This window comes from Oncorhynchus tshawytscha, linkage group LG26 (assembly GCF_018296145.1).
Source record: "Oncorhynchus tshawytscha isolate Ot180627B linkage group LG26, Otsh_v2.0, whole genome shotgun sequence".
Taxonomy (NCBI): domain Eukaryota; kingdom Metazoa; phylum Chordata; class Actinopteri; order Salmoniformes; family Salmonidae; genus Oncorhynchus; species Oncorhynchus tshawytscha.
The window spans coordinates 430,372-444,481 of NC_056454.1; the positions used below are offsets into that span (position 1 = coordinate 430,372).

The 14,110-nt window shown below is 42.3% G+C and overlaps 2 protein-coding genes across 3 annotated transcripts; both read right to left on the reverse strand.

Moving 5' to 3' along the window:
• Positions 1-214: 214 nt before the first annotated feature.
• Positions 215-4,524, reverse strand: cln5 (CLN5 intracellular trafficking protein). Of its 2 annotated transcripts, none has more exons than XM_024388625.2 (4): positions 4,341-4,524; positions 3,908-4,010; positions 1,500-1,725; positions 215-879 (listed from the first exon to the last, which is right to left on the reverse strand). In XM_024388625.2, exons 1-4 carry the CDS (start codon positions 4,442-4,444, stop codon positions 392-394), a joined length of 921 nt encoding a protein of 306 aa, XP_024244393.1. In that variant the 5' UTR covers positions 4,445-4,524; the 3' UTR covers positions 215-391. The 2 variants fall into 2 exon arrangements, with proteins under 2 accessions (XP_024244393.1, XP_024244392.1); XM_024388624.2 differs by having other exon boundaries at positions 3,908-4,082; positions 4,341-4,523.
• Positions 4,525-9,330: 4,806 nt separating this feature from the next.
• acod1 (aconitate decarboxylase 1) lies at positions 9,331-13,110 on the reverse strand. The gene is made up of 5 exons (XM_024388626.1): positions 13,061-13,110; positions 12,693-12,854; positions 12,184-12,273; positions 11,061-11,260; positions 9,331-10,765 (listed from the first exon to the last, which is right to left on the reverse strand). Exons 1-5 carry the CDS (start codon positions 13,082-13,084, stop codon positions 9,802-9,804), a joined length of 1,440 nt encoding a protein of 479 aa, XP_024244394.1. The 5' UTR covers positions 13,085-13,110; the 3' UTR covers positions 9,331-9,801.
• Between the last annotated feature and the right edge of the window lie 1,000 nt (positions 13,111-14,110).

Here is a 14,110-nt window from a genome sequence, read left to right on the forward strand (position 1 = left end):
CCTACCTCAATGTACAAATTACCTTGACTAACCTGTACCCCCACACATTGACTCAGTACCAGTAGCCCCGGTATATAGCCTCGTTGTTATTTTGTGTTACTTATGATTTTTTACTTTAGTTTATTTGGTGAATATTTTCTTAACTCTTTCTTAAACTGCACTGTTTGTTAAGGGCTTGTAAGTAAGCATTTCACAGTAAGGTCTACAGTTGATCTATTCGGCGCATGTGACAAAGTTTAATATGGCAGTTCAATGAATTAATGATAGTCCTTCAATCCATAGCTCCATCTGACTGAGTGGTAACATTTTTTTCCAGACCCATCCCTCAGCTTTAATGCAAAGTGGCGGCTCGGCTGCTGTTTGGCTGAAAAACCAATTACAAATTGTGGCTTTACGGCAAAGGCACTTCCTCATATGTGATCTGCACATATGGAGATTTCATGGGTAAGTGCCAATATTCAAAGTTATAGTACAAGTAGAAGCTCTTCTCCTCTACCACCTTCTGATAAGCCTCCGCGAGACTGAGGACAAAGTCAATGTACGACTGGTGTGGTCGGAAAGGGTGATAGAACTTGCGGATGTCTTCAGCCAGCGTCTTTGCAGAAGGCTCCCTGAAGATAGAATCATCATCCCCCAAGTAGGTCGGCTCCCCACTGTACAGGTAGATCTTAGTGTAGTTGGTCTGGAATCGGCTGGACAGCTTGGCTCGCTGTTGCGTAAGATACCTGTAGGTGCGATGGACGAACTGGGAGCAGTCGTAGGAGTCAAACCACACGGTGGCGTTGGGGCCAGGGTCTGAGCGGACCGTCCACGTCTCATAATAAATCCCAGTCTGGTTGTCGTCCTGGACCCACAAGGCCATCTCGTTGAACTGGCCACCTAGAAGGAGAGACAGTAATCGTTATTTATCATACCAGAGAGGAGTTTGGGTTTGCAAAACTAACATGCACAATAAGTAATTCATGCTGCATTCACCTATAATCCATGTGTTCACGATGGGCAACAGGTGTCAAACCTGTGTTTTTCATTAAGCCCTGTAAAGGAGTGTTTTGAACCACAAGCTCACTATAAAAAAAACATTTCTAAAGAGATGGCCTCTGTCTGAATGCAACCACAAGCTCTACCCCTTCAGTGATTGCAGACCTAAAGGAATCAATATGGTGATGGTTACACCTAACATTCCAACCCCATTGAAGAGTTATTTGTTGACTTTGACAAAGTCTGGTCTTCAGCAACACATAGTAGTGAGGACAGGCAAAGCTATTAAACAAAGTGCTTCACCCTCATTTTTACATTTAGCAGACACTCAGAGTAATTAGGGTTAATCTCAGGGCACATCGATAGATTTTTCACCTCTTAGCTCTTAGCCGTTAGGCTACTAGCCGCTCTTTAACTACCAGGCTACCTGCCGATCCTAAAAGATCAACCAGGCTGCCAAAAGATCTAAAAGACAATACTACCAGATTTCACATTGCCCTTGGCCTGCTCAGTCTTGTTACCTGAGATCTCTCCCACTTTCTCCAAGGTACCATTCTCAGACCAGTGGATGTCATCAATCCCCTCAAAGAAGCATGCAGCTCCCTGGTTGCACCAGAAGGGGTTGTTAGTCTCACGTCTCAGGTGAGGGAAGGTGCAGTTGCCCAGCTGGAAGAGTTCATACCACTCCATGGTGTAGTTTCTCCCCGTTTCAGCACTGCTGAACCCAATGGCATCATGCATGATATGCTAGGAGTGAGAGAATCAAATCAGTTAGAGATTTGTAATGCACCAGGAATCTGTGTGTGTGTGTGCATTAGGGTTTCTGTTATACAAAATGTAGTAGCAGACATTTAAATTTACCAGACATGAGAAATTTACTGGACCCATATGCATTGGGTGTGTAACCTGATTAGGGCGTCCACCCAACGGTGCCCAGAATGACAGAAATCACATTTAGGTGATGGTAATTGGGGCGGCAGGTAGCCTAGTGGTTAGGGCGTTGGACTAGTAACCGAAAGGTTTCAAGGTAAGCTCGGGGATTCGATAAGGTAAAAATCTGTCTTTCTGCCCCTGAACAAGGCAGTTAACCCACTGTTCCCCGGTAGGCTGTCATTGAAAATAAGAATTTGTTCATAACTGACTTGCCTAGTTAAGATTATTTTGTCTTTATTTAACAGAACATCAAGTCAGCCAACAAGATGAGTAATGAAAAGCAAAATCACTAGCCTAGTCAGTGTTTGAGTTTCAAGTTTGGGGAAGCAAATGTTCAACAAACATGCACATTTATATATAATAAAGCATTCCATGCATCTAAAGAGATATGCGAGATAGCCTACTATTGGGAATGTGATGAGTAGATTGGATAGTCATCATTTAGGCTAACAATAACTCACTGTTTGCAAGAAAGACCATTCAATGCATGGCTGAGGCCTGGGTGGCTGAGCACAGGATAAACCCATTATATACTACACTTTGTATATGACTGGAGACATCTGCAGAATATTTTTTTAATAGGACTAATTACAGGGTAGACTACTCTGACAAAAAGATCTTTAAAAACGACATTGTCCATATAATAGGCACACAAGAAGGGGATACACAAATAGAATGACATCCAACTAAACTGGGTAAGAAAAAGATTGTCCAAAAACAAACTTAAACAGCACTGACCCAACAATGATGAAGTGTATATGCGCACTCACCGGGGTTATGGCCAATGCTCTCCGCTGGTGCTAATAAGATGTTGTTCGCTCAAATAGGTTGAATTTTTATAACAAAATTACATTAGTATTTTCATTGTCTTCTCGTTACAGTAATAACCATTTGCTTTCCAAACTACTGTGTGTTTTCCTGCGATACAAATATTGCAATATGCCTAGCTGGGCCTCTACTTTTCACTGACAGTTGCAACTCGACAACTGGTATCTGACCATGCGCTGCCTTTCCTTCCAACTGTAGGCAATGCGATTTTTTAAAAATCCACAATTATAGATATATATATTTTTTTATAATGCTAGGGGAAGCTAATGATCAATCCTTATAGTAGCCTATTTTGAATGGTTTCATTTATTTCTGTATAGACAGGAGTAGGCTATAATTTTCGCAGTTTACTTAGGGAAAGCTTCCCCTAACCTTATGTACACGAACGCCTATGAGCCGATGTCAATCTACTATCCCCCATAGTAGAAATATTGACCTATTCTATTGGTCAGGTGAAGAAGTCGGATGTGGAGGTCCTGGGCTGGCATGGTTGCGCGTTGTGAGGCCGGTTGGACGTACTGCCATATTCTCTAAAACGACGGAGACGGCTTATGGTAGCGAAATTAACATTAAATTCTCTGGCAACAGCGCTGGTGGACATTCCTGAAGTCAACATGCCAAATGAACGCTCCCGCAAACATTATACATCTGTGGCATTGTGTTGTGTGACAAGACTGGACATTTTATAGTGGCCTTTTATTGTCCCCCAGCACAAGGCGCACCTGTGTAATGATCATGCGGTTTAATCAGCTTATTGATACCACACCTGTCAGGTGAGGGGATTATCTTGGCTAAGGAGAAATGCTCACTAACAAGGATGTAAATTAATTTGTGCACAAAATGAGAAATAAGCTTGTTGTGCACATGAAACACTTCTGTGATCTTTTATTTCAACTCATGGGACCAGCACTTCACATGTTGAGTTTATATTTTTGTTAAGTGTATTTCCATCAACTGATATGTATCAATGAATAGGCTAAAAAGCATTATTTCGCATTTTCTTTTTTTTGTCCTGAACAAATCAGATAATGCCAATTGTATTTATTTGTAAAAAAATAAAACAATTAAAAAGCATTTTTACCAGCTAACAGAAACCCTGGTGTGAGTCACACACACACACAGTATGACAGCTGTGCAACTTCCCCCCAAAACGAAACACACTACTTACCATTTTCCCCAGCAATGATCCATATTTAAACTCCCACACTGGAGCTTGCAGTCGAAATACCGAGATGACATCCCAGTTATTCATGTAGGGGATCCGGCCATCCCTGTCGCCGGTGGGACAGAAGGGGAACATGGCTTCACAGTACGAGTCCGCAGCGGGACGACAATCAAATCGCCTGTCAATGTCAATTACAATTTGTGACAGAGGGTTGGATTGGTAGCGAGTTAGTGGTTAGAAAATATAGGTCTACACCAAAGATTATTATAACTAACCCCTTTCATCTGCCTACACTGACAGGTCTTGTAAAAAACGTTCTTAGCTAGACAGGTATCACATGACATGTTGTCGAAGACAGCTCATCTTTGGCTAAACATGGATAGCAGCAGCTGTCTTACTTTTTAACCTCTTAGAATTGAACATTTGCCATAACTACCTGTAAGGAATCGGCCATTCTTGCTTTCCATCGTCACCTCGGGAATGTACAATCTCCAAATTGTAAAATAGGACTGAACACGTAAAAAACACCGTTGGTCTCATCTCAAGACACTTATTTTAACCGCAGAAGACCAGCAGACATTTCCCACGTACTTCCGTGTTGCGGGCTTCTTCTTCTTCCTCTTCTTCGACGAGGTGTATCGGCGTTTGGCATTCAATAAATGTTGCATTACCGCCACCTACTAGACTGGAGTATACTTTGCTTGAAAAAAATATAATAAAACATTTATTAATTAACGAATACCCTACCATCTAACCCTACTCTTACTAAAACCCCACAACCCTACTCCACTATGTACATCTATTTGGTCCTGCCTCAGACAGAGAGCCAGAAAGGATGGGGCAGCACTACTTATCACACCCTGTAACTACTCTGACGTCAGGTCTCGAACACCCAAATACCTCTCTGCAGCTGCCACCACAACCTCAATTGTCTGTGACTTATGTTCCATCCCTGCAGAACAGTTGACAACCATTGCTGTAAATGCTAAAACTCCAATCTTACTGAAACATATATCACTTGTTGGCCTATCCCTCTGTACTGGCACAACTCTACTATACACAACACTCCTCTCAGGATTCCTCGCCTTTGACCCATTTTCCTCTAGTTTCTTCACTGCCTCATCATACGACAGCTTCTGCACTACTCTAACCCTGGAAACCTCAACCTGCCTCTCTCGCAGCAGACATTTCTGATCCCCAGGACCATGAGCATCCCTACAATTAACACATGACATTACTTCCCCCTATGCTTCACATTCCTTTGTCTCAGGCCCTTCTACACACTTCTCAGACCTAGTAAACTCTATCCTACACACTGCTGCCACATGCCATTGAGCTTAACACCTGTAACTACATAATGTATTAGACACAAAAGCTAGTTTGGGATAATTTACAGAATATACCCTAACATCCACTTTGTCGGGCAAAGACTCAAAACTCAAAAGAACAGACAACAACTCACCAAACGAAGAACATCACAAACACTGGGAATCTTCCCCCTCAGTTGGTCAACTTTCACATTTACCTCTACCCCAATAATGACTCCTTTCAATTGTGCCCTTTTCTTGAGACCAAAACAATTCACATCTCTTGTCCCTATTCGTTTAACACAGAGCACCTGCTCCCTCTGACCAGCAGAAACACAAACAATTATCTCAAGACCACTTTGGGTTACCTCCACCGATTATACATCACCCAACTCCTTTTTCACCCACTCTGAAACCACAAATGGATCAGGCAAAAGGCAAGGGTCCACTTTTTACAAAAATTTTCCTCTTACCATCCCGTCTTTATCCTGGCCCTCGGGCTCCAAGAACTTCACCACATACGACCTCCGATACTTTGCTCTCACTCACTTCCATTTCTCCCCCTGTCTTCAATACGGCATACAGCTCACTCTGCTTACACTTTCTACCATTCTTCTTTCACAAACCATATACATTTTTTCTGAAATTTTTAACCGATTCAAGCTCACCCTCTTCCTCCCTCCCTCTCTTCGACCTCCTCTGCCTCTCTTTCCCCCTCCATTCCTCCTCTATACTCCTAGTACACGTCTCCTTATAATAATACTGCACTTCTCCTGACATACATCTTGTTCTTGCCCTCTCAAGGGACGCCATTTTCCCCTGGCTACGACTCCTTTCTTCGAAGAGTTAGTTAATATGACTGCTCAGTGATCACTACTGTCTCTTGCTTCTTCTGCCAGGAAAGACAGTCTTCGCAATGGCCATTAATGAGGTCAGGTAACCTGTTTTACTTTGCGATTGGCTGGAAGTGAGTTAGTTATCTTTGTTCTTCTACTTTTCATGACTGGCAAAGTAGCAGGATGTTGTTTAGAGCAGTTTTGAGTCTGAATTTGAAAACTGAATCTGAATGCATCTGAGAAATTGAATATATGAAACGTTGGTAAACTTGATACACAGAAAATGAATGCAATATCTACCATATTGAAACTAAATATATAAACATTGAATTTTAATATTGAATTCAATTGAAATGTAATTTGAAAACTGAATGCAATATTCATTCAATTCAGTTACAAATCATAATGATGATTCAAATTGTGCATTACAAATAAAAAAATATTTAATTCAAATTCAATATCCTAACAGAGTCAAATGATAAAATTAAATATCCTAACACGTATTCAAAATTATAAAATTAAAATACAATTTCTGTTGGCACTGAAATCACTCCATAGACCCATGTTACCACCTGCACCTTCATGTGCAAGGCCATGCTCCAGGAGATCTTCAACTCATCGGCGCCATGGTACAGCAGGATGTGCTCAAACTCGCCTGATTCAGACACTGCAGTGTCAAAATTGAGGCTCGATTGTCATTCTCTGCCCTTCCTTGTGTTCATAATCACTGATGTACCATATCTGGATAGGGGAAAGTTTGCTTTCAGAAACAAGCCATGTCAGATCAGTGATGACCTTAAGGAATGAGGGTTCATTTTCAAACATGGCCATAGCCTCTCTTTTGTGTTGTGTGCCAATAAGTGAAGCTGTATTGTAGATGTCTATGGTTATGAGAAGTTCTCTCAAAGTAGGAAGATTTCCTATTGCTTATAATGGTGGAAATGACTTCTAGGTCAAATAGTGAAAGAGACTTGATCAAATAGTGATATAAATTATATAGGAAGAGAGACTGCAGATTATTTTAAACAACTTCATAAGATTTTCAGAAATTGAGCAATTTCAACAATCACTCATATAGTTCCGAGTTGAAAAGCCCAACGAATACAGTTGTCCCTTTCCTTTTATAGAAAGTTTGTAGAGGTACAGAATCAGGGCCGGGAAACAGAGTTGTAAAAAGTAATTTAGCTGTGCAGATCAAGATAGCTGATGTCGCCATTCTCTGTTCCTCCCGGCAATTCCAGCATAGCTAAATTCCTGCCGATTGTAAACACATAGGTCACATACTGAGGTCGCACCCAAGTGGCTCATAAATCTGTACACTCAGATTTATGACTAAGTCACACAAGACCAGTTTGTGTCAGTAAAAAGATACTTGCATATAACAATGGACAATTTAAGTAAAAAACAGTAGTAGACATAGTATGTCATAGTATGTGTAGACATAGTATGTCTAATTAAACATAGTATGTAATGAATCGTTTCCTCAACAACACTTAAAAATATTCCCACATACTATTCCCACATTTAACAAACTGCCCTTGCTGTCTCTGCCTGGCCAGTTCCCCTCTTTCCACTGGGATTCTCTGCCTCTAACCCTATTACAGGGGCTGAGTCACTGGCTTACTAGGGCTCTTTCATACCGTCCCTAGGAGGGGTGCGTCACTTGAGTGGGTTGAGTCATTGATGTGATCTTCCTGTCTGGGTTGACGCCCCCCCCCTTGGGTTGTGCCGTGGCGGAGCTCTTTGTGGGCTATACTCGGCCTTGTCTCAGGATGGTAAGTTGGTGGTTGAAGATATCCCTCTAGTGGTGTGGGGGCTGTGCTTTGGCAAAGTGGGTGGGGTTATATCCTTCCTGTTTGGCCCTGTCCGGGGGTGTCATCGGATGGGGCCACAGTGTCTCCTGACCCCTCCTGTCTCAGCCTCCAGTATTTATGCTGCAGTAGTTTATGTGTCGGGGGGCTAGGGTCAGTTTGTAATATCTGGAGTACTTCTCCTGTCCTATCCGGTGTCCTGTGTGAATTTATGTATGCTCTCTCTAATTCTCTCTTTCTTTCTCTCTCTCGGAGGACCTGAGCCCTAGGACCATGCCTCAGGACTACCTGACATGATGACTCCTTACTGTCCCCAGTCCACCTGGCCATGCTGCTGCTCCAGTTTCAACTGTTCTGCCTGTGATTATTATTATTTGACCATGCTGGTCATTTATGAACATTTGAACATCTTGGACATGTTCTGTTATAATCTCCACCTTTCTAGGGAGTTTTTCCTAGACACCGTGCTTCTACACCTGCATTGCTTGCTGTTTGGGGTTTTAGGCTGGATTTCTGCACAACATTTTGAGATATCAGCTGATATGCGAAGGGCTATATAAATAAATGTGATTTATTTAACTCATCTTTTTTGTCTCTGCCCCCTACTTAATCATTTTTGGAAGAACATCTTTGATTGGTATTCAAAGGTATATGAGAGGGTCATTGACCCTGATGCAGCTCTCTTTGGCTGCTCAGAGTCTGTTCTAAGATGGTCCTATGAGGAACAACAGACTCTGATGTTTGGAATGGTGGCTGCAAAAAATATCATCCTGGCAGATTGGAAGTCCTCCACTCCCCCTTGCTTCCATAGATAGCTAGCATAAATGACTAACACCATTAACTAGAAAAATATTATCCTGACAGAATGGAAGTCCTCCACTACCCCTTGCTTCCATAGATAGCTAGCATAAATGACTAACACCATTAACTAGGAAAATATTATCCTGACAGAATGGAAGTCATCCACTCCCCCTTGCTTCCGTAGATAGCTAGCATAAATTACTAACACCATTAACTAGGGAAATATGAGTTTTTTCAGCACTAACTCCTCCAGCAGTTTTGTCAAGGTTTCGAGTCCGTTTCTGGACCGTCTGGACAGAGCCTGACTGTGAACACTGACTCATAATGCTTGTTGTTATAACTGTCATTGTTGGTCTATTCTTGTCCCATTTATTGCTTAAGCAATACTTCAATTCATATGCCTGGCAGCATTTTCTTTGTTATTTTTTTTGTGCTTTTGTTTTGTATTAATTACAAAAGAAAATCCTTTAAAATTAAAGCTCCACAATACTTTTGTGCTAATATTCTACAAGAGGAACAGGAGCTCAATAAGTAGAACATTTGATTTGCTGTAACTCAGATCCAGTGAGCTCCTGCCCAAGTCAAGCACTGTATTGCAGTTGTTATTTGTTAAGCAAATTACAACTACTGAACTTATTTAGGCTTGACATGACACAGACATTTTTATGATTCATTTTATTCATTTGTACAAATGTATACAATTTTCTTTTCGCTTTGACATTGAGTTATTTTGTGTAGATCAGTGACAAAAAAAGTACAATTATATCCTCCTTTGTAACAACTCCAATGGAGGTGAATATACTGTATCCGACGGTCTGCTGTACAGATACAGTCATGCCAAGCATTATAAAATGGAAATGGGCCTCTGACAAAACAATGAAAGCACCACAAGACCATGTGATGTATAGGCTATATTTAATTTAGGTCTACTTCTTGAATTGTGACCACAAACTAAGTTGCATAAATGGGAGGAAAAAGTGAGATCCGAACACAATGCAGACAGAGTGCAGCCAGAGTGCATGCATTTTAATACCAGGTGTGATTGCAATAAATTCAAGGCCTGTGTTGGGGAATGTAATCCTGTCACGGCTGTTCGACAAGGGATAATGCAAATGGGATTTGAGAGAGTGTTGGGATTTTGGTTAGCCAAGGTGTTCTCTGAAGAGATGGGTTGTCGGCCTGCTCATCTGCAGATATGATCTCAGCACCGTACAGTCCGGGCACTTCTCTATATTCCCTATAATGTCCACAACACTCTCCACAGCTTCTTGGCTAAGCACAGTGGAGGCGTTCGCCTCGAATTTCCCAACTAAGTCCTCCTGACTCAATGGCTTCCTCCAGTGGCCGTAGAAGGTATCACACCTGGCTGTGACACTCTCCCCATGCTCCATCTCTACTGTCACCTCGCAGTACATCTTGTCAAAGCTGGGGTGGTTGTCTTGGGGGTTCTCGACTCTGACCTTGGCCAGGAGCTCCCTCAAGGCCGGCCTGTCTATCTGAGGCCCGCTGAAGGAGTTCACGGACACCTGGTTGTCCAGCAGGGCTGAGCAGGCATTGAACTGAAATGAATGCCTGGCCTGGTGCTCCATGGCCGGGAAGGGGCAGTCAATGTACCTGGAGGGAGGCACTCGGAGCACCACCTTCTGGACCTTACAGAGGTCAGGTTCTCCGGATGCTCCAAGCTTAGCCCGGGCTTCCAAGGCGGCATCCACCACCCAGTGCATTCCCAGATGGGCCGGGAAGCGCTTGATGGCCACGTCCTGCTCCTCCAAAACCCATCGAAACCCACCACCACAACCACCATTAGTCCCAGGGAGCTCCGAGGGACTGTAGTCTGAGTAGAAGACCCCGAAGCCGGACTCGAGATCCAGGATGGCCTGACTTCCCTCCAGCCCCAGCAGGGCGAGCTTGGCGGCCTCTAGGCCTCTGCGGGCGGCATTGCCAGTGTGGAGGGGTTTGGTCTGGGTAGCTGCATTGGCCATGGGGGCCCCCGCGGAGGAGGCAGCGATAGCCAGAGAGTGGACACACTGGGCTGGGGAGAGGGCTAGGAGCTTAGCTGAAGCTGCTGCACTGCCCATCACTCCCACAACAGCAGGAGGGTGGAACCTGGGAGAGAAGAATCTGAAGTTTAGGATTGGGAGAAGATTGGGATTAAGAAGCTCTCCAGAAATGTGGTATTTTAGATTTGAGTGCAATTGCTAATGTGTGTAAAATACATCCTGTACAATGCATGTACTGTAGATCTCTACTCACAAGTCTGATTTGAATAAGCACTTGTGACTACAAATATACAGTAATTATATTGGCAGTACAAAACAAACTGCCAATATAATTTGTACAAACAATAAAAACAAATTGCATGCATGCAAATCCACACATTTATATGCATTCTCAGTTATACCTTCTAGGTATATTGTGGGCCTCCTTGGAGAACCTCATGAGTTGCCCCTGCACCTCGATGCCTGCGTTGAAGGCCAGCAGCAGGTCCAGGCCAGATGTCTGGGTGGGCAGAGTCTCTGCCAGGGCCAGGATGGCAGGGAGCACGGCCCCAGAGGGGTGGGTTGCAGGGTGCCACGTATCATCAAAGTCCATAGAGTGCACCTGAGGCGAAGTACATTCAGAGAGGTGAAACATTAAGATAGAAATAGAATAGAGCTGATACGATTACCTATTCTACATGACAGACGCGCATATCTCATACTAAATGTATTTCTGTCTGAATGTTCTGTGACATTGCACCCTCCTGAACAGGCTCCAGAAGTGAACAAAATGTTCAAATTTGGCCATACAAAATGTGCTACCACGGTTTGCTCTATTGAACACAACCCAGTTCAGGATTACAGATACTTTTGAGAAACTAGGTGATTACTTCTTGAATTACTTATTAAATGCAGATAGGAGCGAGAAAAAAATACATTGACACTTTTCTGTTTATCAATGACATTCAAGTCAGCCTTTAAAAAGGTTAAGCCTGTTCCTACTGAGCTGATCACAGGTCAGAGACCACTATGATGACACACCAAGTGCATTGGATGGATCCTTTTGGTCTTCTTCTAATGCCTCTTAAGGGGAAAGTAAGGTAACTGAAAATAATCAGATTACGTTACTGAGTTTGGGTAATCCAAAAGTTACGTTATTGATCACAATTTTGGACAGGTTCTCTAAACGGATTACATTTAGAAAGTAACTGACCCAAGTATTAGGTCACTTACAACTTGAGGAAGGGAAACATACAGGGGGAATTGTGATAAAACGGAACACTTAATAAAATGGATTCTCTTATTAATATTAACATCTTATAAATATTAACATTTCAGAGTATAATGCGTCAATCAAATCTGTTAAAATGTGAACATAATCTCAACATTTGAATTGTTTTTTCAAAGACTGGTTACATTTACCACAGAGAAAAATAAGGACAAAGGGAGGGATTTGAATAGGAATATAATGAGATTAGGAGGAACATTTAAAGATATATCACTTGATAAGTATATGGGGGTGGACTGTATGTGAGATTGTCTTACCGCTATGCCGTTGACGAAGGCAGCATACTGGGGTGGCAGTGTCATCCCTGATCTTCCCCACACACTGCTCCTCTCCACTGATTTGAAGAACTAGGATCACACACCATCAACAGCATCAGAAACTCTGAGGGTGGACCAATTAGTAACCTGCCTCTAGTCAACCATATAAGTCCCCATTTTAGATTACATTTTTTGGTCTATATATCACAAATGTTGAAAAATAACTGGAGGGGCAATGGCATATATGGTATGTAGCATATGGCATACATAACTATAAACATGTAAACAATTGAAAATAAAAAGTATATACAATCAGAAACATATTTTGGTGTAAAAATATGACCATACTGTACAGTATATGCCGAGATTGATATCAAAGTTTACAGGCACGTGCCCATTGTGGCACGTGGCATTTCTGTTTACACGCAGAATTGCCATATACACTGCTGCTTGCCTGTTTCCTGTCTGTTGTGAAGTACAGTACTGTAGTTTACTTATGTATAGTTTACCTGGCTGTACTGGAGAGCCTTGCTGAAGACCGCTGTACTGGTCCCCAAGAGCCCCACTCCCAATGTGTCCAGCATCATCCTCTTACTCCTGTGGATCACAGTATCTGTCAGGTGAACTGCGTTAAGGCTGGAGATGGCCGCACCAAAACTCTCTGTGACACTCTGGAAGAGACAGAGGAATTTTATCAATGGGGATAGCATGGAGCCCTTATAACCATAGTAGCTATTCTCACTGTAGAACCCAAGGGAAGTAACATCCATTTTGTCTATCTAACTATTAGCATGAGATCCACTTTGCAAATATGCCTTTGTCTTGCAGAATCTTGTGCCAAACAAAGTACACTAAAAGTTGTTAGTGTAACACTGACATGATGGGAAACCTTGCGTAGCATTGTGTCGCCTCTACTATCCCCTGTCGCCTTTTGGCTGTGTACATTACCAGGGATCCCTTTTATATCATAAGGCCTTTCTCAATGCTGGTTTACAAACTTTCCAGAATGGCCAAACCAAGGCATGCTTACTGAGGTGGGGTAACCCTCATGACAACCAAAGACAGTTTCTACTTCTACTTGTCTTTTTTTGATTGCTAGTACCACATTTCATTCCTTTTATGGTCTTGTCCTAATGTGTTGTATCGTCTATGTGTTTATATTTGAGTATTGTCATGTGCACTGTCCTCAGTTCTTTATGATTGTCATGTCATTTCGACCCCCCAAAAAAAACAAACAGGGGATTTACATTTGAATAATTTAGCATATGCTCTCATCCAAGCGACTTAGTTGGTGCATTCTACTAAGGTATGTAAAACAACCACCTATTACAGTCATTGTAAGTGAAAAAAAAACATTTAAAAAAGCCGCTATTAGAAAAATGAATGCTAGAAAGAAAAGATGAGACATTTTTCGGAAGATGGGGACAGTCTGATGGTTGTCATGGGGGAGCTTATTCCACCATTGGGGTACCAGAACAGGGAAGAGCTTTGACTGGGATGAGCGGGAGATGCCCCCTCCATCCAAGGGGTGGAAATGCCAAGCTACCAGAGGTGGCAGAGCGTAATGCTCAGCTCTGGGTATAGTGGCTGAACCAGAGGATTTGAAGACAAGGATTAGACTATCCATGTAAAAAAAGTACTAATGCATTATTGTTTAATATTATAGTATTCTAGGAAAGGTTTAACCCATTTTATTCCAGCCATTTCACATGACTACTATTAGGGTCATGAGAAAAAGATCAGAGTTCACAGTGATTCTAAGAAACAGACTTGAGGAACTCAAGCATGCCACTGCGTTTCGCAACTTCAGTTTTTTTGAGACCCCCCACACACTGGAAATTTGACTCTGAAATGTGTAAATCCAGGAATTTCCCCATTTGGTTCAATGGATATGGAAATGAAACAAAGCTACAATGTGAGCTAAAAG